The sequence below is a fragment of the Chrysemys picta genome, chromosome 1 (genome assembly GCF_011386835.1).
Source record: "Chrysemys picta bellii isolate R12L10 chromosome 1, ASM1138683v2, whole genome shotgun sequence".
In the NCBI taxonomy this organism is placed as follows: domain Eukaryota; kingdom Metazoa; phylum Chordata; order Testudines; family Emydidae; genus Chrysemys; species Chrysemys picta.
The window spans coordinates 93,609,318-93,636,149 of NC_088791.1; the positions used below are offsets into that span (position 1 = coordinate 93,609,318).

General features: G+C 45.6%; 1 protein-coding gene across 1 annotated transcript in view; it reads right to left on the reverse strand.

Moving 5' to 3' along the window:
- Positions 1-26,832, reverse strand: part of CACNA1I (calcium voltage-gated channel subunit alpha1 I) — a 286,236-nt gene that overhangs the window by 102,884 nt on the left and 156,520 nt on the right. The window contains exons 4-5 of the mRNA XM_005302537.3: positions 20,216-20,327; positions 19,483-19,616 (exon numbers count right to left, since the gene is read on the reverse strand). Coding sequence (XP_005302594.3) covers positions 19,483-19,616; positions 20,216-20,327 — 246 coding nt within the window. The remainder of the gene's footprint in view (positions 1-19,482; positions 19,617-20,215; positions 20,328-26,832) is intronic.

Here is a 26,832-nt window from a genome sequence, read left to right on the forward strand (position 1 = left end):
ATTATGTTACTCAGTGAAGGCTGCACAGCAAGGTGGGATTTTTTCCCCCCGGTATCTAAAACATCGTGGGTGACTCTCCTCACGGCAGAAATGAGTCTCAGGAATGGAATGAGAATGTACTGCCCTTGCAGACCAGGTTGCAGAGGCAACAGGGTATCGAGGTTGACAACATTAGCAAGAGGGCAAAGGCAAGGGAATGCTGATATAGTTCTCTCTCCCATGAGGAGGTGGCCAGCATGGAATTGTCTCTTTCAGTCTGCATGGTCAGGTGTGTGTCCAGCCTTAGATGCCAACTGTCGTATTTCATTCCAGGGGCGATGACTCCATGCAGTCATGTGTCTCCCATTCCCAAATAGGACGTAGGGGGCATTTTAGCTACTCACCAGTCTTATTTTAGATTTCCCCTTTCCCTCACTTCAAGGCAAAGGAACCTGGTGGATGTCAGTACAATAGCTGAGGAAATGGAAGATGCTGTGTCTCAAATTTCCCACCTACAATATGGAAGAGGGGCCAGGATAGTCACTCCTGAAAATGCCTACATCCACATGGTAAGCAGGGATGGGGGGGAAGGCCAATTACCCTTGGAAACTCCCACCTCCAGCTTAGAAATCTGTGGCCATGGAGTGAGGTGGGAGAAACGTTCCAACACCCAATTCCATGGCTAATCCTTTCATTGGCTCATATTATCTTAGTGTCCTGTACCCCCATCCTATGTCTCCTCTCACCTGACATACCTTGGCCAGCCCCACCCATTCAAGGATATTAAAAATGGCACCTCAGATAGGCATATTCCTCCATACAGTTCATTCCTAGGAGTCAGAGACAATCAGCCTGGACAAACCCCCCACAGCCTCTTCCAATAGCTGCCCCGATTAGTGGAAGAAAGAGGCAGAAATAGCTGAACCAACCAGCTTCAAAGCACCTAAGAAGCCAATTGCTGTCTGGTTAGTGTGGCTCATTCATGCTAACAGCAATAATGGCGGAGCAAGAGCAAAGAAGGCAAGAAAGCAAATAAGAAGCTAAATTGCTTAAGTGAACAGTGTATCATGAAAGACACCTGCTATGAGGCCTCATTAGTAAAGTACGTACCCTGGCTTATCCACAAGGAGAAAGCAGCAGACCGTCCTGAAAGCAGCATGGTGCCATTGATGTGAGGAACTGAGTCCAGGATCCATCCCCATACCCCCACTGGGGCAGGTCCCCCTCACATCTCGATCCCCCTGTTGGGGCAGCCCCCCGGGGCTCATGTTCCAAGCAGTGTTGGCATTAAGCTATGGCTAACTGAATTGAGCCCAAAGCCAACCAAGCTCGAGAGTGTCAAGTTGTTTGCAGACCTGACCCAAGCCGAATCCAACACTTGTAGCTAGGTCCCACTGAGTACGTGTCGGGTTGCAAGGCTCTACTTCAGGCTCTTGACAGCACTGAGGACACTATCAGCACTCAATACATATTGATTAGCAATATCTCATGCTATGTATCCAGACAAACACTCAACCATGAGGTTTGAAGGCTCTTGCTCACATTCTGCAATCATAACTTTTGTGGCAAGGCTTGAAAATGGGCCCTAAAGGGTCAAGCAAAACTACTGAGGAAACCATCGAATAACACCTTCCATTCCTCCCACTGAGAAAACCATCAAATGACATCAGATGAGACTTGGCCAATCATGACAGTTTGCTTTAGATTTCTTTGCATACCATAATCTGATTGGCTTAGCAGTTTTATTTATTTCTTTTAAAATCAGATTTCATGCCAATGCAATTATAACCCTTCACTAGCAGCAGAGCTGGGAGATACAATATAATTTTTGCCCTCCTTGTTTTGCTGGCAATGGGAATTTTTACTCCATCTCTTATTAAAAACAAAATATAAACAAAACCAAACCCCATGCTGTACAGGATAACTTAACTGAGTAAGTAATTTTTGATTTAATCAGGTTTTTTTTTATTTCTCTCCAAGCAAAGGCTTGCTGAAAGCTGCCTGAGTCTATGATACCTTTCCCTAGCTGAATGGGATGTGATTATGTCACACCCCTGTATGTTCACATTTCCCTCCAAACCTAGTAATAAGAGAAAATGTCGGAATGTCTTAACAGTTGGAGGGACACTTTGTGACTAATATATAAGACATAATCAGGTTTTCTCTCTGTGATGAGAAAGCTAGGGGAGACTGAACAGCTCAGGGAACTGAAGAAAGAATGTGGGGCCTAGGTTTTTAAAAGCAGGAACCTAAAAATAGGCTCATAAATCCATATTTAGGCACTTCAATCAGTGACTTGATTTCCACAAGTGCTGAGTGTTACAGCCTGGACCGTGCCCCCCTGTATAGTCATCAGTCTGTTGTGGGTGGACCCTGATACTGGGTCCCTTGTACTTCCAAGCCAACTAGGTCTGGGTAAAGCCTAGCAACTATTTCTTAGCTCTGGGATTCTAGAGAATACTCCCAGACTGAGACCTTTGTCCAGTGCCCTGCCTTGGGAGGTGGGACACCACCATCCAGCTGTCCTAGCGCCTGAAACCAGTGTCTGAGACCTCCAGAGTCCCCAAGCTACTGAGGGATGCTCCTCCTGAACTCCACGTAGATTGTGGGCCACTCTGGGCTTCTAGGCTTCACAGGCTTAGCAAAGAACACAGTCACTTTGACTCTTAAAACATTCAGCAGTTACAGATTCTTGAAAATAACAAAAATCCCTTGTCCTAGTCAGAGCTCACTTCTCCTTGTGAGTCTGAGGTTCGTTAGAGTTTCAGGATGCATACCGTCCCTCCTGCCCTCATCCTCCTGCAACTCCTTCTTATATGTCGCCATGGCTGCCCCCACAATACAGAGCAGGACCCCGCTCTCTAACAGGACCCTTGTCTCTGTACCACATGTTCATGCTGAGGCCAGCTCTACACTAGGGGCTTGTCAACACTACAAGTGCTTTGCTGGCATAGCTATATTGGTATTGCCATGTGGGCAAAGCCACCTAGTAGAGATGCAGGTTATACCAAACAAAGGAGTTCTTCTACTAGTATAGTTAAACCAACTCCATAAGCTATACAGGCAAAAGGATTCCTGCAGCTACACTAGGGCTTTTAGCAGCATATCATTGTCCCCTTGGAGGTGTGATTTTTTCCCCACACTCCTAGCCACTATAACTATACCAGCAAAACTTTGCAAGCATAGCTTTTTCCAGCCCCCTGAGTGAAACAAGCTATACCAGTAAAATTGCGTCTACAACAGGGGGGTTTGCCAACACAGGTATGAGAGTCAGGGAACTCATCTCTTCACATCTCTGATTGTCATAGCTATGAACATTTGCTGGCATAGCTTAGACCTGGCTTGAGAAGCTCCCGACTCACCGGTCAGGTTCGCTTGCCCCTTATAGGTTCCTGTATAGAGACTCTTGTTCCATGGGGGTGAGCCAGTAGCCGAGAGTCATTCAGTGTTGATAACAAGAGATGGCTCTCGGTGACAGTCCTTCAGCGAGGTGTTTAACACCTTCCCCGAGAAGGACAGCTGGCTGAAACGAAGTGCAACAGGCTGCCCTTGGGCAAGCCCAGACTTATGCAGTCATCGTGCCCATATAGAATGTGTGGAAACAGAGTTCATACACTGATACTGTCATATCCCACTAAGTAGCCAGCAGCACCCATTCAGAGTGAGTTGTGTGTTCAGGCTGTTTATTCTCCATGAGGGTCACCTGGCTGGGCTTCTGGGCCCCTGAATGGGCCAGGAGAGACAGTCTATTTGTTTATGTCTCTCTAAGGACTGTGTGCTGGGAACTTTGGGTATGTACTCAACCCCAGAGTTTGAAGTTCGAGCGGTTAATCCCTCCCTGTTAGCGAGAGATGAAGCTAGAAGTGTAGAAGTCATTTGCCAGGTGAACGGGAGTGGCAAACATGCAGGGCTGGCTCTTGGCACCAGCGTTCCAAGCATGTGCTTGGGGTGGCCCTTTCCAAGAGGCGGCATTCCGGCACTTTGGTGGTGGCATTTTTCAAGGGGTGACACTTTTTTTTTTTTTGCTTCGGCCGTGGCATTCCGGCTTTTTTTTTTTGCTTGGGATGGCAAAAAACCTGGATCCAGCCCTGCAAACAGGGGAGCTGAGAGAAGGAGTGTGAGAGGCTCTCTTTCTAGCTACAGTTCTATGTTCAATACCCTGATGCCAGCAATGGACGTTTTCTTTCCTGCTTGAAACCAGAAGGGACTTCCTCTGCATGAAGTGGAAGTTGGTGGCTGTGCTGGAAAAATAGATTTGTGATTTGGAAGGACAAGTACTGACTCTACAGAGCATCAGAAAGACTGAGGAGTACTTAGCAAACCAGATTCAAGTAATATCACATGCACCCCTCTCCTCTCAGAATCAAGAAAGAAAGAAACTGGTGACCAAGGAACTAGAGAGGAGGCTTGGCAGTTTGTAACCACCAGAGACAAGAGGACCAGGCAACATTCTGTGTGGCTGGAGGCATATGAGAATGGGCTGGCTGTGACCACCACAGAGAAGAGGACCAGGAAGAATACCCACAGAGTTAGAAGAACTACTCAGCCCCACCCACAAGACTATCAAGAGTGCCCATGAAAAGATCTCCAACCATTCAAAGAAGGCAGACTGTGTTTGTCAGGGATTCTATGCTAAAAGAATGGAAAGAACATTCTGCAAGGGACAGGCAGACAATAGGGTGGTGTGCTGTCAGCCTGGAGACAAGCCAAGAGATGTGACTGCAAGATTGGAAGGGCTTCTGAAGTCAGCAGGCAAGGCTCCACTGGTGATGCTGTATATGAGCACTAATGACACTGCTTCACATGACACTTACACCATAGATTATAGATAAGGCTCCATTTATGTCACAGAGGTCATGGAAGTCACGGAATCCGTGACTTCCGTGACTCTCCACTTCAGCCTCAGGGGCTGCGGGACTCTGGAGCTGGCAGCCAGCAAGGCCCTGGCAGGGTTCCGACGACAGGCAACAGCAGCGACAGGGAGCCTCCTGCAAGGTTCCAGTGACAGGCAACAGACTCCTGAGGGGGCCCTCCTCAGGGTTCCAGCGACAGGCAACAGCCTCAAGTGAGGGGGTGGGGGCACCTCAGGCAAGCGGCTTGGGGTGTCCCGTTTTCAATTTGGGAAATATGGTCACCCTGCAACTCCCAGCCACTGTTGGCAGAGGGGGCCCCCCTGCAGCTTTCAGCTGCCACGGGCAGAGGGGGAACCCCACAGCTCCCAGCCACTACGTTGGCGGGAGAAACCATGGAGCCGCAGTAGCAAAATTCACAGACAGGTCACCACTTCCATGAATTTTTGTTTATTGTTCATGACCTGCCCATGAATTTTACTAAAAATAATCATGACAAAATCTTAGCCTTAATTATAGACGACTTCAGAGAACCTGGACAGGTGTTGAAGGAGGAGAGGAATGTCTATGTGATCTTTCTAAGAGATCCTTCCCATCCCACACACAAAGGAATTCAGAAGATTCTGGAAAGTGAACTGGTGCCTAGGTAAGTTGCATAAGGTAAAGTGTTTGGTTTTATGGAATATTGGCCACCTTCTGTGAGTAGAGGGGGCTGTACAATTTAGATGACCTCAGCTTGAAGAAAGGGAACAATCTTCTATGGCACAGATTGGCTTGACTTGTCAGTGGGGCACTAGCAATGAAAGGGGAGAGCGAAAAGGGGAATAAATGAGCTCTGATTTCCCACAAAATCAAGATGTTGGTAACAAAATAATCAAGGACCAAAGGATGAAAAGAAAAAAATTAATTACCTAGGCAGCCAGTACCAGGAACCTGGGTAATAAACAAGAGGAACTGGAATTGCTCATTTGTGAGAATATATTTCACCTAGTTAGCATTACTGAAACCTGGTGGGAAGTTTTGCACATTTGGAATGTTAAAATCAATGGCTATAAGCTATTTAGGAAGGATTGAGTGGGCAAAGGGAAGTAGGAGTGGCATTCTATGTAAAAAATGGCATTACCTGTTTCCAAGTCACTGACAACTCAGAAGCAAATTATCTTGAATGCTTATGGATCAATGTTCTAACAGATAAGTCGCAATCCTGGGTACTAGTTGGTGTCTGCTACAGACCACCAGATCACACTAGAGAACATGATGATTGGCTCGCTAAGCACCTACCTCTAATGTGTAGGGGGAAAAACTGCATCATCATGAGAGATTTCAGTTTGAGTGACATATGCTGGAGGTCTCATGCTGCCAGTATTAAAACATCTTTGAAATTTCTAAACATTATAAATGAAAACTTCGTAACTCAGAAAGCATTACATCCAACATGGGGGAATTCTATATTAGATGTCATTTCAACAGATATACAGGCGTTGTTCACAGAACTAAAAGTTAGCTTAGGAGAAAGTGATCATGACTTAATCACATTGGTTATGTGCAAACAGAATGAAGTCCAAACCAGTAATATGTATACTTGGTGCTTTAAAAGGGCCATTTTCCCAAAGCTTAGAACAATTATGAGCCAAATCATCTGAGAGAAAGAATTTAAATCAGAAAAATTTGAATGATAGTTGGGAGCTGTTTAAGAACATTTTACTAGATGCCCAACAAGCCACAATCCCATAATTGAGAAGAATGTCTAGTATCTTGGTTAAAAAAGATAACCTGGCTTAGAAGGAAATGAAAGCAGCAATAACAAAAACAAAGCAAAAAGCAAAAAATACAAATGGAAAAAAGGGGCAGTTGACAGCAATGAACATAAATAAGAAGCTAGAATATGTAGGAAATTCATTAGGGAAGCAAAAGGACACAAGGAAAACTCTATGGCCAGCAGAGTTAAGACAAGTAGAAGGATTTTTTTTTTTTACATAAATCAAGAACAAAAGGAATCCTAGTAATAGTGGTGGTCCATTAATAGATGGAAGTGGTAGAATTAAGAATAGTAATGCAGAAGAGGAGAAATATTTAACAAATATTTGTTCTATATTTGGATAAAATCCAGATGATGTATTTACATAATAAGATGATGGTGAAATACTTTCCATTCCAACAGTAACTAAGAAGCATTTTAAACAGAAGCTACTGACGACAGACATTTTTAAATCAGCAGGTGCAAATATCTTGCATGAAAGAGTTTTGAAAGAGCTGGCCAAGAAGCTCTCTGGACTGTTAATATTGATTTTTAATATTTCCTGAAAAACTGGGAAAGTTCCAGAGGACTCTAAGAAAGCTAATGTTGGGCCACTATTTAAGCAGGGTAAACGGGTTGACCTCAGTAAGTAAAGGCCTATCAGCCTGACATCAATCCTGTCATGGACCAAGTTATAGGTGGTCAGTTCTAGTGGTGGTCCCGCCTAGTGGTTGGAGCCAGGACCCAGTGCCAGGGATCAGGAACAAGAGACAGAGACAGGGTCAGGGGTCAGACCCAGAGCAAAAAGTCAAGTCAAGGGTTGTAGCCAGATGTGGGGCATAGAAGCAGGGATCTGGAACCAGGCAAGAAGGCTGGAAGAAGGCAGGGTGGCAGCCAGTCAGGAATTCAAGTTGCTCAGACAACTTCCTGTGCCTCCTTCTGGCTTAAATAGTAAGTCTGAGTGAGTCAGAGAGGCCTGACACCTCCTCCAATCAGGAGCTTTGTGGGTGGTGCCTCTGGTGAGCTAGGGTCCACTGGTATCAGTGAGCTGCTGGGTAGTGGCAGCAGTCCAAGGACTACCTGGGCACCTGCTGACCTGGGTTTGAGACCCATGATTCCTCATAGATCTCAGACAAATTAATGGGACAGCTGATATGGGATTCAATTAATAAAGAATTAAAGGAGGGTAATATAATTAATTCCAATCAACATGGGCTTATGAAAAATAGATCTTATCAACTATCTTGATATTATTGCAGGTTTTGTTGATAAAGACTATAATAGTATTGACGTAACTAGAACACCACAAAATCAACATGGCACAGATTAAATGGATTAAAAATTGGCTAACTGATAGATCTCAAAAAGAAGAACAGGAGTACTTATGGCACCTTAGAGACTAACAAATTTATTAGAGCATAAGCTTTCGTGGACTACAGCCCACTTCTTCGGATGAAGTGGGCTGTAGTCCACGAAAGCTTATGCTCTAATAAATTTGTTAGTCTCTAAGGTGCCATAAGTACTCCTGTTCTTCTTTTTGCGGATACAGACTAACACGGCTGCTACTCTGAAACCTGATAGATCTCAAAACGTAACTGTAAATAGGGAATTATCATCAAGCAGGTGTGTTACTAGGGGTCCCACATTAGTTCTTGGTCCTACACTGACTTGGAAAAAAAAATCATTACTGATAAAATTTGCAGGTGACACAATGGTAGAGGGAGTGGTAAATAATGAAGAGGTCAGGTCACTGATACAGAGCAATCTGGAGCAAACAATATACATTTCAATGCAGTCAAATGTAAGATCAGACATCTAAGAAAAAAGATGTAGGCCATACTTACAGGATGGGGGACTCTATTCTGGTAAGAAGTGACTCTGAAAAAGACAGGGGGGTCATGGTGGATAATCAGCTGAACATAAGTTCCTAGTGTGACCCTGTGCTAATGTGATCCTTGGATGCATTAACAAGAATATTAAATAAAAGTAGAGAGGTTCTCTGACCTCTGCATTAAGCACTGATGCATCTGCTACTGGAATATTGTGTCCCGTTCTGGTGCTCACACTTCAAGAAGAATCTTGTGTGACGCTATATGGAATATAGGAGACACTTTATGATATTGTTGATACCAATATTATAAAATTGCAATGAATCGTGCCAGATTTGCCGTGTGAGGTATCTGCAAAAATGTCATAATTTGCCAAATATGATGATCTTGTTCATATGTTTGTATCACTTTGTATTATGAGTTATAGATATGTAGGGTATATCTGTATTTCCAAACTTGTGCAGTGTTTCTGGGTGACCCCCCGCCAGAAATAATGGCACCAGCACTAGGTCTGCTTGATGGCCCATCAAGGGACATCAGCTGTACAATGAACCCTCTGAAAGGAGCCGAGATTACACCTTACGACTCAGCAAGGCATGCAGGGGCATGCCTATGGAAAGAACTCTAAGGCCTTTCAATGATGTTTGTTGTGTGTGAAACAAAGGAAGTACCAGACACATGGCAAAAAGACTATAAAGGGCAGCTGCATCATCTCCATTTTGTCATCAATCCTGCTTCTTGTCTTCAGTCCTGCTTCTTACCTCTGGAGTAACTTTTCTACAAACTGAAGCTCTGAACAAAGGACTGAATGATCCATCCAAGCTGTGGATGTGTTCCAGAGGAACTTTCAAGCCAGCAAACTCACCAATACTACTAAGAACCTGATATATGGACTTTGAAGTCTTTGTATGTATGTGACTGCTTTACCATTTAACATCTCTCTTCTTGTTCTTCTGTTTTTCTTGATAATAAACCTTTAGTTTTAGACACTAAAGGATTGGCCGGCAGCGTGGTATTTTGGGTAAGATCCAAACCTATATTGACCTGATAATGTGGCTGACCCTTTGGGGTCAGAAGAACATTTTGCATATGTGAGCAGAGTTTTTTAAATAACTGCTCACTGTACTGGATCTATGTATTGACTGGGAACCAGAGAACTGGAATGCAATAAAGGGGGCTGTGTGATTTATCTTTTGCTTCTTGATAACCAGTGTGGGGGATCAGCACCACAGTTTGTGACTGGTTGGGGAGTTTAACTTCAGTGTTACCCACCAGTCTTGGGAGTATCTGCTCTCCCTTTTGCAGCCTGCCCTGACCTTGGCATTTCCAGTGAGGGCTGCCCCAGGCACCCTGAGTCACATCTTGAAAAATTGGAGAGGGTTCAGAAAAGAGCCACAGGAATGATTAAAGAATTAGAAAACATGCCTTATAGTAACAGACTCAAGGAGCTCGAGCTATTTAACTTATCAAAGAGAAACTTAAGGGTGATTTGATCACAGTCTGTAAGTACCTCCATGGTGAACAGAAATTTGATAATAGAGGGTTCTTCAATCTGGAAGACAAAGGTATAGCAAGATCCAATGGCTGGAAGTTGAAGCTAGACAATTTCAGTCCAGAGCCGGAGCACAAATTTTTGACAGTGAGAGTAACTAACGATTGGAACTATTTGCCAAGGATAGTAGTGGATTCTCCATCACTGGAAATGTTTAAATCAAGATTGGATGTTTTTCTGAAAAACATGCTCTAGTTCAATGACAGTTATCAGACTTGGATCAGGAATAAGTTCAGGGAAGTCCTAAGGCCTTTGTTACACAAGAGGACAGACTAGATGATCACAACAGTCTCTTCTGGCCTTATGTAATCTATGAACATCAGCCCTTTTCCCTCAACCTACACACACACATATGCTCATGTAAGGACAGGTCACATGAATATTCCCAATCTAGGCTTGTAGTGGGTCCCACAAAACAGGTCAGAGATAAAGTTAACATCCCACCAAGGACAGGTAATAATGGCATCTAGGATCAGGACAGGTAGAGTAAACACTCCTCCCTAAATAGGAGGCAATCCCCCCACAGATCAGGAAGGTAGCATGATTATATAAAACCTCAGCTAACTGGCAACCCCCAGAGCAGGACTGTGACGTTGTGCAGTCTATATGGTTTTATAAAAACTTGATAATAAGTCAATATAATGTAACTGAGATAGTTTTAGAGAAAATACGGTAATAAGTGAATGTAAGTAACTGGGATATGCCTCATGCAAAAGGTCTCTTGTAAGGTATCATTACAAAGCTTATAATCTACTGAGTGTGATCATCTGATTTGTATAAATGTACCACTCTTGTATCTAAAACTAGAAATATAAAATGTAACTCTGAGGGCCTATTGTAATTGTGTAAAGTGTGGACCATTAATGATGGTTTGGAATCTTGATGACTCCCATTGTCTGCAGATGGCTGTATTTACCTGTGAGTCTTCCTGTATATGTGTGTGCTGGCAAGTGAGTAATGAAGTCTTGCAGTGACATGTGATCATGTCACCTGAACTGAAATCCATCTTTAACCTGGTGCTTTTCCAGTGAGGGGGGGTGGAAACCCAGAGAGACAAAGAGTTCCCGCCTTATGCAAAAGATATATAAAGGGGGGGAAGAGAACAGAGAGAGAGAAGCCATCATGAAGAATCCCCTAGCTACCACCTGAGCTGCAACAAGAGCTGTACCAGGGGAAAGAATTGTGCCCAGGCCTGGAAGGTGTCCAGTCTGAGAAAAACTTACTGAAACATCTCTGAGGGTGAGATTATCTGTATTTAGTTTGATTAGGCATAGATTTGCGCATTTTATTTTATTTTGCTTGGTGACTTACTTTGTTCTGTCTGTTACTACTTTGAACCACTTAAATCCTACTGTCTGTATTTAATAAAATCACTTCTTATTTAGTAATTTACTCAGAGTATGTATTAATACCTGGGGGAGCAAACAACTGTGCATATCTCTCTATCAGTGTTATAGAGGGCGAACAATTTATGAGTTTGCCCTGCATAAGCTTTATGTAGGGTAAAACGGATTTATCTGGGTTTAGACCCCATTGGGAGTTGGGCATCTGAGTGCTAAAGACAAGCACGCTACTGCGAGCTGTTTTCAGGTAAACTTGCAGCTTTGGGACAAGTGATTCAGACCCTGGATCTGTGTCTGGAGCCAAACAGGAGTGTCTGGCTCAGCAAGACAGGGTGCTGGAGTCCTGAGCTGGCAGGGAAAACAGGAGCAGGGGTAGTCTTTGCACATCGGGTGGCAGCTCCCAAGGGGGTTTCTGTGATCCAACCCGTCACAAGGGCATTCAGAGTGAACTCCTCATCCTGAACAGGCAGTGACCCCCTCCAACCTCAAACACACACACACACAAACACACACAGAGATTAGAACAAGGAAAGTGAATACATCACTATTTACAGGCAGTGAGCTGCCAGATCAGGAAAGCGAGAGTGAATATTCCATCCCAAAAATTGGTGGCCTAGGTCTGAAGATGTTGGGTGCCCGAACTTGAGACCCTAAAAGGAGCCTGGCTTTCCATGTCCCATTAAGTTGTCTCAAGTTGAGCACCCACAAAATCCAGCATGCAAAAGCACTAGACATTTTTGGGAAATGCAGGCCATAAATCACAGCAGATAACATCTAAAGCAAAAGGTGGAGAGGAGGGCATCCCACCAGGATAGTTGGTGACAACTGCGGCCCACATAAGACATCTGGGTACCTGGAGACTACTGTCATCCAGTGACTAGTTGAAGGCTGGAGTATCTACAAACCAGATTGCAGCCTCATCGCTCATGTGCGCACAGGCATATGCGTTCTTTAACCCTGCAACAGCTGTCTTCGTTTTGGGAGCTTGCAGATTTCTTAAGAGGAATAATAAAGAAGGAAAATATTGACTTAGTGAGGGCTGGTTTTGGGGTTTGTTTTTTTTAAATTCTGTTTTGTTTTTTCTAAACCACTCCAAAAACTAGGGAGGGAAGGGGGAGAAAGTTCTGGTGATGTCAGCTTCCATTGCCATGGAAACTGAACATTTTTAGTGACAACGAAGTCTTCTTCCTCGAGGGGCTGGATTGTGTGGGGAGAAAGGGCGAGCAGGGCAGGGGGCGGACAAGGGAATTCAGTTAACTAAAACTATAGCTTCTGGCTTTCTAAAGGTAGTGAAAAGAGAGCAAGAGAAAAAACGACCGAATGAATAAATTACTTGAACTAATGAACAAGTGAACCAAGTTTATGCAACCAGAACACCATTTGGGGTGATTCTCAGCAAATGACTGTTCTTTTTGTTTTTGCCACATGTTTTTTTGGATAAAGGATACTATTGTCACAAATAGTCAGAGGGAGGTAATTTAAACCACCCAGGAATGCCCCGTAGGATAGTCTCCCCAGCTGTCTGTTGTTCCTCTACTTTTTCTGGCCACAGGGTGATCTTTTAATCCTGGGCTCTTGGTCTGGTGGACTGGGTGGGTGTTTGTTTTGGGGCAGGTGAGTTGTTCGTTTTTCCCTTGGTTTGAGGAGAGGAGCCTGATGGTGCCTAGTTCTATCATCTCCCCAATACCACACTTTCCTTCTTTGAGCCAAGTTTGAGCCCTATTGAAGTCAATGGGAGCTCTGCCGTGGAATTGATTTGGAACAAGACATGGCCCGCAGTACAGGGCAGGGGAGAGGAATGACTCGATTCTGATTTAGGATGTAGTTAAATGAGATTGGGTCCTCATGTCTCCTGTGTCAAGGATTTCCATGGGACTTCCAGGCAAACAGAGGTTTCTAACGGAGTCAGTTCTAGTCAGAGATGAGCCAGCAAGGAGGGGTTTGGATTTTGGACAGGTTACGCGAGGATTTGGGTTGGAGGCTGAATCAGAACTGGGGTTCTGGGGTTGGGTTTGAGGCTGAATAAAAGCTTGCATTCAGATTTTGATGGCAAACATTAGTTTGATCACACCCAAATTGCATAAGCAACATTAATGGATTTCAAATAATAAAACAACAAATAACAACTAGTTCTTACACAGCACTAATGGCTCTCGTCTCTCTCTGACAGATAACATAATATACACATTATAAAATAGCTTATATATAGATCCCTGCACAGATACAAATTTATATCCATGGATGTGGATGTTTGCAGATATAGAGTGGATACCTGTGGAGCTGGAGGGCTCTACCAGGAACCACAGCGGTGAAAGCAGTAGCATGTCAGGCCGTTGCTTGCAGGAGCCAGCGCCCAGCCTGGGCAGATCCTCCAGAGAGGCTGTACCACCTCCAGCTCTGCCCACTGTGGCAGCCCCAGATTCACCGGCAGCTGTCCTTGGTCACGCTACTGTGTGCAAGCGGCTCACACGCTCCCGGACAAGAGACGCACACCCAGCAGTGCTGGAATAATTTGTATAGTGGGGGTGCTGAGAGCCATTGAACCAAACTGTAAACCCTGGATATAACTGAAACCACTTCAAGCCAGGGAGCCCGGCACCCCTAGTTCCAGCACCTATGCGCACACCACTGCATAGAAGAGACTCCTGTCCGGGAGCATGCAAGCCGCTTGCACACCTTAATGTGACCAGGGACAGCAGCCAGTGAGCAGGACTGGGGGCGGTACAGCCATGCGGGATGAGCTGTCCAGGCTGGGCGCTGGCTCCTGTGAGTGACGGCCCAACATGCTGCTGCTTTTGCCGCTGTGGTTCCTGGTAGAGCCCTGCAGCTCCACGGATATCCGCTTTATATCCATGGACATAAATTTTGTATCCACTCAGGGCTCTACTTATATAAGTAAGTGGGAGGAATCTCTCTAATGGGAGAAGTCTTGTGAGATCAGACAATCTCATGAGATTTCCACCATCACAGGCCGATATCTCATGAGGACAGTTGCACCAGAACCAGAAAACAAGCCCCGTCCAGTTCTGAATCTGAAATCATAACCAAACATGTCAGATTTGTATCCAGGACTTGATTTGAAATCTCCCATGATATCAGAAGGGCATAGACAGGCTACTATCCTCTGATCCCACTGAGGAATACCAAAAGAAACTACACCATCTGCTCAAGAAATTCCCAGCTACAGTACGGGAACAAATCTACATGGACACACTCCCAGAACCCCGACCAGGGGTATTCTATCTGCTACCCAATATCCATAAACCCGGAAACCCTGGACACCCCATCATCTCAGGCATTGGCACTCTTACAGCAGGATTATCTGGCTATTTGGACTCTCTCCTCAGACCCTACACTCCCAGCACTCCCAGCTATCTTCGAGACACCACTGACTTCCTGAGGAAACTACAATGCATTGGTGTTCTTCCTGAAAACACCATCCTGGCCACCATGGATGTAGAAGCACTTTACACCAATATTCCACATGAGGATGGACTACAAGCTGTCAGGAACAGTATCCCTGATGAGGCCACAGCACGCCTGGTGGCTGAGCTTTGTGACTTTGTCCTCACCCACAACCACTTCAGATTTGGGGACAACTTATACCTTCAAGTCAGTGGCACTGCTATGGATACCCGCATGGCCCCACAGTATGCCAACATTTTTATGGCTGACTTAGAACAACGCTTCCTCAGCTCTCATCCCCTAGTGCCCCTCCTCTACTTGCGCTACATTGATGACATCTTCATCATATGGACCCACGGAAAGGAGGCCCTTGAAGAATTCCACCTGGACTTCAACGATTTCCACACCCTTAATGTGATGGCCACCACTGGCCATCACATACAGCCCCCAGCTAAAACCTCTCCAGCGCATTATCCATGATCTACAACCTATCCTGGAAAATGATCCCTCACTCTCACAAACCTTGGGAGGCAGGCTAGTCCTCGCTTACAGACAACCCCCCAACCTGAAGCAAATACTCACCAGCAACTACACACCACACCACAGAAACACCAACCCAGGAACCAATCCCTGTAGCAAACCTCATTGCCTACTCTGTCCCCATATCTACTCTGGTGACACCATCAGAGGACCCAACCACATCAGCCACACCATCAAGGGCTCATTCACCTGCACATCTACTAATGTTATATATGCCATCATGTGCCAGCAATGCCCCTCTGCCATGTACATTGGCCAAACCGGACAGTCCCTCCGCAAAAGAATAAATGGACACAAATCGGACATCAGGAATGGTAACATAAAAAAGCCAGTAAGTGAACACTTCAATCTCTCTGGTCATTCTATTACAGATTTAAAAGTCACTATCATTGAACAAAAAAACTTTAGAAACAGACTTCAAAGAGAAACAGCAGAACTAAAATTCATTTGCAAATTTAACACCATTAATCTGGGCTTGAATAGGGACTGGGAGCGGCTGGCTCATTACAGAAGCAGTTTTTCCTCTCCTGGAATTGACACCTCCTCATCTATTATTGGGAGTGGACTACATCCACACTGATTGAATTGGCCCTGTCAACACTGGTTCTCCACTTGCGAAGTAACTCCCTGCTCTCCATGTGTCAGTATATAATGCCTGCATCTGTAACTTTCACTCTATGTATCTGAAGAAGTGAGGTTTTACCCACGAAAGCTTATGCCCAAATAAATCTGTTAGTCTTTAAGGTGCCACCAGACTTCTTGTTGTTTTTATAGACAGAAAGTGACTCTTTCTTTTGGGAAGGCTACTCCCAGCAGCGCTGGAAGCTCCCTAGAAGTGGGGGGGCCACCGGCTCCCAGACAGTGGTCACACCCCTTCCCCAAGGCTCCCCGCACACTCTGCCCTTCCCCTAGGCCCTGCCACCACTCCGCTTCCCCCCCTCCCCCCGAGGTCCTGTCCTCACTCGCTCCTCTCTGCCCTCTCTCCCCCATCTCTTGCCCTTAAGGCAAGAAAAAAGGAGTAGGGCATAGCCCTCCCACTTTTAAAAGTGAGGACACCATGGCCAGGGACACTGGAACAGGAGGGTGGGGGGGAGAGGAGGGCCATGGCCCCATCACATACAAAGGGTTTCCTGCCTTAAGGGCAGGGCCGTGGGGAGGAGGGGCACAGCGGGGGGCAGGGCCATGGTCCAGACACTGGTGGCCCCACCATTTCTAGGGAGCTTCTGGCACGCCTGCTCCCAGGGCACGAAGGTGGTGGGCTGGTGCACCTCCAAAGGAAGATGACCCGCATCTGGCATTTGCCCCCTGCCTGGCCAGCCTGTTTTATTTTGGGGAGGCTCTTCTATATGCTGCCTGTGTAGAAGGGATTCAGATTTGAGGTTCTAGTCTAGCATCTCTGGTGCTGGCGTTGGACATGGAAAGGTGAATGGCATTCCCTAATGGGATATGCTGCTTAGCATCAGACAGGGAGAAGCCATCCATTTCCCAGTCTCCTCATTCCAAGTCAAGGAACTGGATTTCTGTGTCCACCTGGAATGGAGTCTTAATCCCGACCTGAATGACAGAGTATCAGAGGGGGTAGCCGTGTTAGTCTGAATCTGTAAAAAGCAACAGAGGGTCCTGTGGCACCTTTGAGACTAACAGAAGTATTGGGAGCATAAGCTTTCTTGGGTAAGAACCGCACTTCAGATGCAAGTAATGGAAATTTCCAGAGGCAGGTATAAATCAGTATGGAGATAACGAGGTTAGTTCAATCAGGGAGGGTGAGGTGCTCTGCTAGTAGTTCGGGTGTGAACACCAAGGGAGGAGAAACTGGATAGCCATTCACAGTCTTTGTATAATCCTGATCTGATGGTGTCAAATTTGCAAATGAACTGGAGCTCAGCAGTTTCTCTTTGGAGTCTGGTCCTGAATTTTTTTTTGCTGTAAGATGGCTACCTTTACATCTGCTATTATGTGGCCAGGGAGGTTGAAGTGTTCTCCTACAGGTTTTTGTATATTGCCATTCCTGATATCTGACTTGTGTCCATTTATCCTCTTGCGTAGTGACTGTCCAGTTTGGCCAATGTACATAGCAGAGGGGCATTGCTGGCACATGATGGCATATATAACATTGGTGGACATGCAGGTGAATGAGCCAGTGACGTTGTAGCTGATCTGATTAGGTCCTGTGATGGTGTTGCTGGTGTAGATATGTGGGCAGAGTTGGCATCGAGGTTTGTTGCATGGGTTGGTTCCTGAGTTAGAGTTGTTATGGTGCGGTGTGTGGTTGATGGTGAGAATATACTTAAGGTTGGTGGGTTGTCTGTGGGCGAGGACTGGCCTGCCTCCCAAGGTCTGTGAAAGTGAGGGATCATTGTCCAGGATGGGTTGTAGATCACTGATGATGCGTTGGAGAGGTTTAAGCTGAGGACTGTAGGTGATGGCCAGTGGAGTTCTGTTGGTTTCTTTTTTGGGCCTGTCTTGTAGCAGGAGGTTTCTGGGTACACGTCTGGCTCTGTTGATTTGTTTCTTTATTTCCTGAATGACAGAGTGGTTCTGAGAGATCTTAACATGATCAGAGAAATACAACCAGCTCCAAGCCACTCCATTCAAATGCACTTATTGTCCTTTTGCAATTCAGAAATCTGAGCTTTGATATCGCTCCTTTAACATCACTTCTCATGCCACTACACTACCCCCTCCATACGCTCAGCTGTACCTCGCTGTTACAGAGGCTCAGAATCAGTACGCTGGGATGTGTAATGCAACATGATTCAGTTGTTTTAACTTATTTTCCATCGATTACCTCCTGCTCACCACAATGTGGGGCCAGTTTAATTAAAGATCCTAGCTACTGAAACACCAGGCTCAGGAATTGGAAGATGGGAAGGCTCTTCCCATCTCACCCACGTTGCTTTCAGTGTTGAAACACAGGATCTTTCATTTTCTTCCATTCTCTTTTAGGTACAGGCCGATTTCCCCACTGGGCACCTACCTTCATCTCTCAGACAACAAATTAAATGAGTTTGAAGGTCTCAGTTTAGTGCATCAGGAAACAATTGTCCTCACACCCAAAGGGAAACATCTTTCAAGCCTTGTTGCAGACAGGTGTATTAAAAACAAATGTAAAAGATGTTCCTATTATTCACCCTGGGGAACAGTTGTGTGGGGTAAGCTTGAACGGCTCTGCCAGCTCAACCAGTGATACTGAGTTCTAGATGACAATGAAAGCTGGCTATTCCCTGCAGGGAGGAAAAGGGAGGTGGGGATACCTCTAGAAAGGAGCTATTTGTGTTTTGTTCGCTGTAAAAAAAAAATAAAACAGCCATATTTTCTTCTGTAAACAGCAAAATTTCTGCCATGGGGCAATTTGATTAAAAACAAGCTGCACTCGCCAGTGCAAGGAGTAAAATTTCACCTCACATTCAAGTGGCAATTCATGTGGGCTTTTGGCGGTGCATGCGCAGAGGCTTGGGAAATCAGAGCTTCACCATAGCAACTTTGTTGTTAAAAATGCTCAAATGTCAACTTGTCCCTAAGGTGCTGTGGGGTGGACTGATGTGATGCAAAGGCAGAAACCCACAGTTTCTAAAAGGATGCTTTTAATCTTAAAGCTGAGCTAGTGGAAGCAGAGCTGTTGCACTGATTTGGGCCAAGGCGACACCTCATTGGCCCAATTACGTTAAAAAAGCTTGCTGGGTTTCAGAGCCAGAGCTTCAGCTGATGTAAATCAGCTTAGCTCCCCTGCACTGAGGAAGTTACACCAATTCACAGTGGTGGAAGGTCTGGACCTCATTGTCTACTTGTTTCTCCACAATCCTGCTGAACTGAGCACATGCGTGATTCCAGGTTCTCAGGGACGATGCCCACAAAGCAACAAAGCCACAAACACCTCAGCTGGTTTTGTTCTCAGTTACAGCAGGGCAAATCAAGAGTAGCAATGTTCACTTCACCGGAATTGTGCTGGCCTTTCACTAAAGTAAATGGGAGCTGAATCTGTTCCTGTGCGTAAAAAAAAAAAACCCCAAGAACCTTCTATTCTCTTCCAGCACTTGCCACCAGGGCTTTGGAGCTGTGCTCCGGCTCCGCTCCAGATCCAGGCAAAAACCTGCAGCTCCACTGCTCTGGAGCTGCTCCGCGCTCCAGCTCCAGGCTCCGCTCCAAAGCCCTGCTTGCCACAACGCTAAGATGGGGACCATGTCCCAACTGCATGCAACACTGCAACACTCCAACACTGTAAAAACACAGAAAACAGTTAACCTACCCAGCCATCACAATGAAGAAATCCAGGCGGTTCCAGGTGTCTCCAAGATAACACTTCTTGCCAAAGATCCCAAGGGCCACCATCTTCAGCACCATCTCCATTGCAAAGAAGATGAAGATGAAATCATCAAATACCTGAAGGAGCCACAGGGAAAATGGAGGGTAAGTTTAACAAGAGCTCGCTGTCCTTTTGGTCTACAGTTCAGAGTGTGTAGATGAATATAAATTTCAGTGTGCACAAAAATGAGTGACTGACAGTGCTGGACAGTGCAGGTGCTGGACAAGTTGCCTCTGAACATGGCTGGATAAATAGGAATACATAGAGTATAAGTGAACTATCTATATTCTAGTGCCAGAGACTACATTCAATCTCTCTCTCTCTCTGGCAAACTCTTGTGATTTTTTTAAAGCAAGCTAGTACGTTGCTATGGGTATCCTTGTTGAGAGAAATTTGAGGCTCCACTACACCATGTTTGTGGGGCCACGCCCGCTCCCATTTCACTTTATTTAAACAGACTTTACAGATGTTTGGGAGTGGGGCCCCGAGCTCAGGGCCCCAGTACAATTGTCCCTGATTTTCCTCCTCCCCCCAATCAGCCCTGGTCCTTGCCACCCTTTTCCAGAAAAAGCTAAGTGCAGATGGAAGGGAAACATCAGACATAACAATTAGAACACTGGCCTGAGCCTCAGCCAATGGTGCACCTTCTCCCATTAAAGGGCAGGAGACTGCTTACCTGCAAGATCTTGCACCGGTCATTGAGGCAGTCCATATCATCACAAGGCTGGTACATCCCCAGGGTAACACAGTTCAGTAGAATCACCATCATGCTGACACACTCGAACCAAGTGCAAAGGAAAATAGAGAGTCAAGGAAAACTCAGCTAGGGTCAACTGACCTAAAACTTGGGATGACAAAATAGACACCTTTAAAGAAAACAAAATTCCAGGTGATATAATAGCCAAGTCATTGATCCCTATATTTTCTGTCTCCATCCTTTACCCTCCTTCTCCCATTTCATTCCAGGAAAAAAAAACAAGTTGAAACTCATTTTGGGGACAGATTCAAGTAACTCAAAGCATTGTGGGCTATTTATGCAAATTAACATCCATTGTTAAACACAGACACACACCAACTTCCTGTTTCAGTGGTTTGCTGAACTGTTACAACTTCAGTGTGATAGAAACAGATTTCCATCATGCCCTCCACTCAAAAGCTGCAAAGGTCTTCAGCATATGAGGACAAGGTTCATCCAACGCAATGGAGTGGAACCTAGAAGTAAGAGTCTCTCCTGGGGAGAGTACAACTTAAGGTTTCAAAGCCTAGAAATCATTTTCTCTCCTTGATAAGAACTTAGAAACATGGAACTTCCATAATGGAACAGATCAATGGTCTATCTAATCTGTTATTCTGCCTCCAACAGCGATCAATGTTGGATAAAACTTCCATGATGTGCCTAATTGTGCTATACTATCACCACAGGGGAAAATTGTGTTCCTGACCCCAGCTGGTGATCAGTTTATGCCCAGAAGCATGAGGATTGATAGTCCTTGTAATTGTTTTCTTAGCTACATTGGTGTCCCTGCAGATGATACACTTATTCATAAAAAATGTTGAATCCTTTGTTTAAAAGTAAGATATCTGCTTCAATAATAGCCAGCAGCAGTGAGTTACGCTGGCTAATTATACTTTACATTAAAAAGTGTTTCCTTCTATTTGTTTTTAATGAACTGTCTTTTAATTTTATCAAGTACTGCTCCATTTCTACATTAGGGGGCACTGTAAACAGGAGTGCTTGAATGACCTTCTCTATACCCTTCAGAATTATATACCGCTCTCCTTTTATTCTTTTCCTTTCCCAACTAAACAGACTTAGGGCCTGGATTTCACTTATACTAACCCTCCTTTATAGTGGGTGTCTGTCCTTTAAGGGGATGTCTACACAAAAGAAAATCCCACTGCTGGCCTGTGCCAGCCAATTTGGGCTTAAGCTGCGAGGCTTTTTCATCGCTGTGTAGACTTATGGGCTCGGGCTGGAATCTGTGCTCTGGGACCTTCGCACCTCACAGAGTCCTAGAGCCTGGGGAATCCAGGGGAATCAGGGCCTCACTTGCCCATGGTGGTTTTCTGAAGTCCATCTGGGAGTAACCAGTTAATGGACAATTAGCAGTAGAGCAACTGCTTCCTATAAGGCTCCCTGACAGGAAGAAGAAAGTGCCGGTAGAGAGGAGAAGCTTGGCTTGTAACTAAATGGCAACTGTGAGAGAGGCTGTTCCCAGGGAGGGAACAGATGCCTGAAAGACAACCTGAAGGAGTGACTGTTCTCCAGGCTGGAAGGGAGAAGAACAGATGTACCCGGAAGGCAAGGGCTTGAGATGGTTTCCAAAAGAGGAGTGCCTAAAGAAGAAACCAGAGTGTGATCCTACGTGGAGGGGGCAAGAGTTCAGAAGGAACTAGAGACTGTTTCTAAGAGTCAGGTTTACTTATGTCATTTTCTGTTATCAATAAATGAGGCTCTGAGGCATGCTTTAAAGGACAAAAGTCTGTTTTGTATTGCTTTGTACCTGAGAGATGGAAAACTGAGCCAGGATGCGCCAGTGACACCTTGCTCAGACTCCCAGGGGTGCAAGGACATGCTGTAGCATCAACAGGACCAAATAGTTTTCTTTTAACTACCAGAGCTGAAAAGTCCATTATTAAAGAGCAATCTCATGTCGTGGTCTCTCGGTCCTTACATAAGTGAACGCAAAATGGTGGCCTAGACTTCTGTCATGTCTCAAGAAGATTTCAAGCCCTGTAGTTTGTTTTGTAGGGCTCTTCCTTGACTGACATGTGACAGGGAAGCACATCAAACCTGCACTCTTTGTGATGGAGGACTATGGATTCCCTTCCTTCTCCTCCACTGCCCTCACCAAAGAACAGGAGCAGCAGTCAGCTTCCTTTTGTCATGACATCAGACAAATGCTCAGCAAGGGCACTGGCTGAGCTGTGTCTCAATCATGCTCAAAGGCAGTTCAAAGAACACATTCCTCCTATGCTCCCTTGGGAGGCCAGCACCAGGCTTAGTAGAAGGTAATGCACACAGGGCCCTATTTAGCTCCCTCCCTAAGCTTCACTTGGTCCCTTCCCCAGTTTTGCCCCCCACCATTCACTGGCTCCTGCCTGCCCACCCCTCACAGCCACATCAGGAAGGTCCTTTCTGCTTACTATTGTATGAACAGATTCTTTTACCACCAAGTTTTAAAACAAACTGCCTGCCTGCCAGGAAAATGTTATGAAGTATGAGAGAGATGAGGAAGAATAGGTAACCTCTTTTATCAGACCAGCTGCTCTTGGTGGAAGATATGAGCTCTGTGAAGCTCAAAAGCTTGTCCCTTCCATCAACAGTAGCTGATCCAAAAAAATAAACTACCTATCCTACCTTGTCTCTCATATCCTGGAACCAACACTGCAAACATAAAGTATATGGACATGAATCAAATACACTCACCCTGTCAACTCTGAGTGTGTGTGTCTTTTATTCTCCCTATCACTTCTTTAAGGACCCGATCGAATGGAATGGAAAGATTCCCATTGATTCCAATGGGGTTTGCATCAGCCCTATTCTCTCCCATTTTTCTTTTTCTTCTTGTGCATCATCTTCCTACTCTCTTGACCCTCCTTTGCTTTGAAAAGCACCCCTTTTCCTAACTGTGCAACATCTCCTTTCTTTGCCCCTCTCCTATCCCTGATTCCTCCATCCCTGTTCCACCAATCCTCTCTTCCTATATTGGCATCTGTCTATTTCCTGGGTTAGTTCTCTCTCTCCCTCCCCTTGTTTCTAGGATAGTCTCCACTTCTCTTCCTACTCACCAGCCTGGTGCATGGGCTATGCCTATCTTCACCCCCTGTGGAGGGGCTAAGCTGGATCTAAGCTAGAGATGCCTTGTCCTGCATTTTGCCCCCAGTCTGCCCTTGCTGCAGACAGAAACAGTTTGTTATTGCTTTGTACTTTGTTGGAAGGAGGCGGTGAGGGTTGAAAGGGTTGTTTGTCATTCGTCTGCTTCTCCACAGTTTGCTGGTTCTCCCTCCATTTTCATGGCCTTGAAGACAACATGCTCCTGCATACACAAGGAAATGAGGACTTTTCTCATTTCTCATCTGCTAAACTGTTCTCTACCAGGAACCCATTATGACACGTGTCTGTGTCGAACTGTAGGTTCCATTTTGTTTCAGGGGCTCTACTTTGTATTGTGACCTTCATGTTGTATTGCAACTTCCTTTGTGGATTAGAGGAGCCATTTTGTAAGAGGGGCTTAACATCTAGTGGAATGTCTTTGTCTGAGAAGCTATGACAGAGCCAGCAATGTTGAATGACTCTCCCCTTCGGGAACAATGGATTTTCTCTGTGTAGGGCCATTGACTTTGAATGTCTCTCTATACAGAAGACAGGGAGAAGGAAGCTGGAGTTCAGAACTCTGCTGCCTGAAGCACATGCATAAAAGGGGGATAGAAACTGTTTTAAAAGAGGGGTTCCTTTCTAAGCACGAGGCCAGACATGAGTGACATGAAAGAAGACCAAGACCAGGCCAAAATGTCTGCCTGACTAGGACCAAACCCAGAGTTCATAGGATGGGTGAAATCAGACATGGGGGGGGTTGCATTCAGGAGTTTGTTTTGAATAGATCTGTAACTCTCTAGTGTGCTTTTGTTGAGCTTGTATTCCTTGCTTTCCTGCCACATTGTCCCTGAAGGATTTGACTAGAAACCAGAGCACCCACAACCAGGTGGACTCTGGGGTAAACAGGTCTAAACAACAGAGGGATGCGACACCAGTTCTGGGGTGTAGGTAACTGGACTGCAGGGTCCCACTGCCCAACAAGTGTGGCGGACATGGGGCCTGCACCTGGACATGTGCTTGAGAGAGATAGAGCTAGGAACAGTAATCAGTCACTGCCCAGACCCAGGGCAGCTCAGAGGCACACAGGCCCAGGAGTTGGGTCCATTTACGACAGACTGGTGTTCATCCAGAAGAGAGGATAGGAATGAGTCATGACATCTGTCTCTGACCAGTTGATCTTGGGTGGTTCATGGGGGCATTTTGGAAGCAAGGGACATTATTTAACTGCATATATAGCATGAGTTTAAGCTGAACTGTCCCCTGCTCTACCTGCTAAGAGATGGAGTGTTCTCTCTGGCATGGGCGTCCCTCTGGATAAGACTGGCTGAAAGGTAGATGATTACAGCACTAGAGGCTGGAACTGGGTGATCTTGTTGTGGGGGTGTCAGCAGTAGCTTCACTAAAGAAATCAAAGGGAAGCCCCCTTTTGCCCCCACCATTTTGACCAAGCTACTAGGAGCCACAAGCTTTGCTTTCAGCCAGGTCATTCTAATGAGATGGCTTTATATTGTTTTGACACCCGGTAAATGTTTGCTTGTACTTTTAAACAGAAGAATAGTGCCCTCCATTGGCAAGATGGGTTAATCACTGGTCCCACAATTGGACAGTTACATCTCTATAATGGTGTAAGAAGGCTGGTCCAGTGGTTAGGGTGCTAGCCTGATTCTGGGCAGACTTAGGTTGATTTCCCTGCTCTACCCCGGGCTTCCTCCTCTGACCTTGGGCAAATCATTTAGTTGCCCTGTGCCTCAGTTCCCCAGCTGTAAAAGGGGATAATAGCACAGCCTTGCCTCACAGCGGTATTGTGAGGATAAACACAGAACAGATTATGAGACGCTCAAATACTATGTTGATGGGGCCACTTAAGTACCGATAGATTCCCCAGTTTTAACAACTATCGTGATTTTATTGTGATCTCACAATATTTGGTGTTTTTCTTAAAGCCCTAGCTCCCGAAGCCATGGATTACATGAGAATCTCAGTTTTCATAAATAATAAAAAATTTCTAGCCCTCATGGTTGCGGAGAAAAGCTTAAAAATATGAACCCTAAAGACCCAAACACCAGAAGGCAAATAGAAATATCCACAGGTGCCGACTTTGTCCTTTCCTGGGGGGTGTTCGACCCCCGCTCTGCCCCAGGCCCCGCCCCAATTCCACCCCTTCCCCCAAGCTCCAACCCTTGCCCCTCCTCTTTCTGCTCCCATCTCTTCCAGCCCCCTCCCCTGAGCGTGCCTTGCCCTTGCTCCTCTCCCTCCCCACCGTGTCTCCTGCATGCCGCAAAGCAGCTGATCTGCGGCAGGTGGGAGGCGCTGCGGGGGATGGGGAGGAGCTGATCGGGAGACTGCCGGTGGGTGCTGAGCACCCACTATTTTTTTTCCCATGGGTGCTCCAGCCCTGGAGCACCCAGGGAGTCGGTGCCTACAGAAATACCCCACATCTGTTATTTTTTAAAACCACCTGATTTTTGAGGCCTGACTTTTGATTTTTGGACACTTGGGGTTGGCAATACTAGATTTCCCCTCCCCTTTTTAGAAATTGGCTCTCTGAAAGTTTGTAGATGCCATCCAGGTTTCCCTGGTGACATTGTTGAGCATCCTTGTGGTTAAAATGACATAAAAAAGGCTCCCGCCCTTGTCACTCTGTAGTTTTCCTTTCAGTGCAGGTGGGTCTCCAAAAGACCCATTGTAGCTGCAGTTGAGAGAGAGAAAGTCTGATGAGAAAAATGGAGCATCTCCCGCTCGGAATCGGGAGGGGTCACTGTCAACTTGAGTCTATGGAAGGGGGTAATTATAACTACCTGCTGCCTTCAATGTGTCACCACTGTCAGCCACAAGGACTGTCTCCAGTCACCACGGCAACAGCCTAGAACCAGGTTTATAATCTTCACTTCTGCAACGTCTCCCCCTCCCTCTCTGCTCTCTCCCCTTCTCTTGCGCCTGAGCCTGTAATTAATTTCAACTGCTGACAAAGCTGGTATTCAAAATCTGCATCATTCAGTCAGAAGTTTCATTACTAATTAACTTTTTTGAAGTTCAAGTCTTCTAATTACAAGTGAATTTTCCCTCTTTCTCCCCCACCCATTTCTCTTTTTCCCTAGCTGTTCCTCTCCCATCCCTCTCTCTCTGCTCCAATCCCTCCTTCTCCTGTCATTGCTCCCCTTCTCGTTCTGAGTTCTGGATCCCAAAGGGATGGAGAAGTGACAACACACTTTCACAACAAGGCCTGTCGCTATAGGTGGGCTTAGGAAATGAAAACAGGAACACAGACATTGTCAAAATGGATCATATCAGCTTCATGTCTAGTCCAGCATCCTCTCTCTGACAGAGGCCAGCAACAGACGCTTCAGAGGAAGGTGCAAGAAAACCTGTAGTGAACAATTCTGTAATAACTTGCCCTCAGGGGAAGTTTCTTCCTAACCACTGTCAGTTAGAGTTGATTCATACCCTGAAACTTAAAGGGTTTATATCGCTCA